The sequence below is a fragment of the Aspergillus nomiae genome (genome assembly GCF_001204775.2).
Source record: "Aspergillus nomiae NRRL 13137 chromosome Unknown contig00846, whole genome shotgun sequence".
Taxonomy (NCBI): Eukaryota; Fungi; Ascomycota; class Eurotiomycetes; order Eurotiales; family Aspergillaceae; genus Aspergillus; species Aspergillus nomiae.
In genome coordinates, this window is record NW_015378901.1 from 1,099 (window position 1) to 3,220 (window position 2,122).

Consider the following 2,122-nt stretch of genomic DNA (forward strand, 5'->3'; position numbering starts at 1 on the left):
GCAACCCGAGAGATGGCGGACGCGCCAAACAAAATCACCATCACTATATGTGGAGATGGCGGATGTGGTATGTTGTGCAATCTTATGACACTTCCATTTTCTTGCCTTCTGAAACTCTCCGCACCGGAGATTGAAATCCGCCACATACTCGCAACCGGGATACGTTCAATATTGTTCGTCGTCTTGCGCCATGAAGCCTAGACTGATCTAGTACGCTACATAGGAAAGTCGTCCATCACCCTTCGATTAGTACGCAGCCAATGGATTCACGAGTAAGTCTCTGCTTGGTCGACCTTCCTATATCGGACAGTTTAGTGCAACCAATGAGTGCCTTGATCAACCGGACTGATCTCGTGCAAACATGTCTAGGTACGATCCTACTATCGGTAATCCACCACCCTTATCCGCCCATTCTTGATTCGACAACATGGCCCTTCTAACATCGAACTCGTTCGTTGGAAACTGTAGAAGATTCATATTCGGTGACACGGACCGTCGATGGCGTCCCTTACTTTTTAGCGATTACCGATACCGCCGGCCAAGAAGAATATCGCGGACTGTGGGCGGCATCTAACCTAAAATCAGACGCTTTCCTTCTCGTCTACGACATCACCAATGCTTCTAGTTTGAACGCGCTGGATTATTTCATGGAGATGATCGATATCGAGGCTGAACAACGGGTAGAAGACAACCAGCGTTTGCTGAAGGAATTGGGAGATAGCGCACAGGGCTTAGAAGTGGGGATGCCTCCCCCTGTCAAGATTATCGCAGGAAACAAGTGCGATCTTAAAGAAGAACGGGCTGTCGGAGCCAAAGAAGGTCTGGAATATGCTCGGAAACATGGCTGTGGTTTCATGGAAACAAGTGCAAGAGAGATGGTGAATATCGAGGAAACTTTTGCCCGTATACTTCACCCCTTCCTAAAATATGCCTGTGCAGGGTTTAACATTCTTATAGTTTTGGTGCGTCGTGTGGTGGAGGCTCGTCAACAGCATTACCAGAAAGACACTCAGGCCACCCATTTACCACAAACTTCAGCTTCTTCACCTGCGAAAAGTTCTGCCGCTGCCGGCCAAAATAAAAGCGCTGCTTTGAAGTCGTCTAACAAGGAAGGCTCACATCTTCGATCTTTCTGCTGCGGAATATTCCGTGGAAAGGAACGATCAAGACAAAGCCAGCAACAAACAAATGAGAACAGGGACTCCGTATCGGCACACGGGGCATCATCAAACTCCGCCATGCCGCGCCTGTGGAGGCGTTTGAGTTGCTGGTGAGCTCACAGAATGCGTTAGTACAAGAGCCTATCCCCGTTCTTGTTCCTGTCCTTTTCGCTTATTATTACTGTGTGTGTACTTTCTTTGCACATGTTATTCTATCTTCATATACCCCTTCATCTTCGTCAGCTTGCCACATTGTTAATTTACTGCTTCTGGCACAGTCCTGTACAGCTTTCAAAATGTATATACTTTTTCTTCTCCTCCATTTTCCTTCCTTCGGTATCTCCTTATTCCCTATTCATCTACCTAGCTGAAGCTTCTTGGACAAGGGTAACAAGATATTGATTAAAACGGAAGTGGGGAGCAACGTTTAGGAATGACCACGCTGGGGTCATGCGAGCTTCAACTTGGCAGACAGAAAACCAAGGAACAATACCGCCTATTCACAACCTTAACATACTCGTGGGCATCTCAGGAGAGAACAGATTCTGATGAGCGACAGGAGGAGCCATTCGGTCAAGTGGTGAGCCACTTGAAGAAGACCGCTGAATGACGCCAACATGCCATCGTTACTGGGCTACTGTAGATTGCTCCATTAAGATTCACTTTATAGACCAAATGGAGCTGATTGTCTCGAGCCAAGGTAAACCTATGAACTTGGGCTCAATGCAACATGAACCAACGAACCAGGTGTCTCCTTCCAAAGTCCTTGGGTCATTGATCGTAAGGCCAAAGCTTATCTTTGATAGGATCAAAACAATGGCGCAAGGATGAAGTAAGGTTTTCTTCGAGGCCGATCGCCGAGAAAACGGCGATTGACATAACGTGATACTGACATTATTATCTCTTGAAAGAGAACTATTTTCAATCTTGTAAACCCCCCCTCCTACCCCCCTTCTCCCCCC

At 47.1% G+C, this 2,122-nt stretch overlaps 1 protein-coding gene across 1 annotated transcript; it reads left to right on the top strand.

The window, feature by feature from the left end:
• Positions 1-361: 361 nt before the first annotated feature.
• On the top strand, positions 362-1,274 carry ANOM_011882 (putative RAS small monomeric GTPase; the record flags this gene model as incomplete). Its single annotated transcript, XM_015557135.1, has 2 exons — positions 362-386; positions 469-1,274. The coding sequence occupies 2 exons, from the start codon at positions 362-364 to the stop codon at positions 1,272-1,274; spliced, it is 831 nt and encodes a 276-aa protein (XP_015400808.1).
• Between the last annotated feature and the right edge of the window lie 848 nt (positions 1,275-2,122).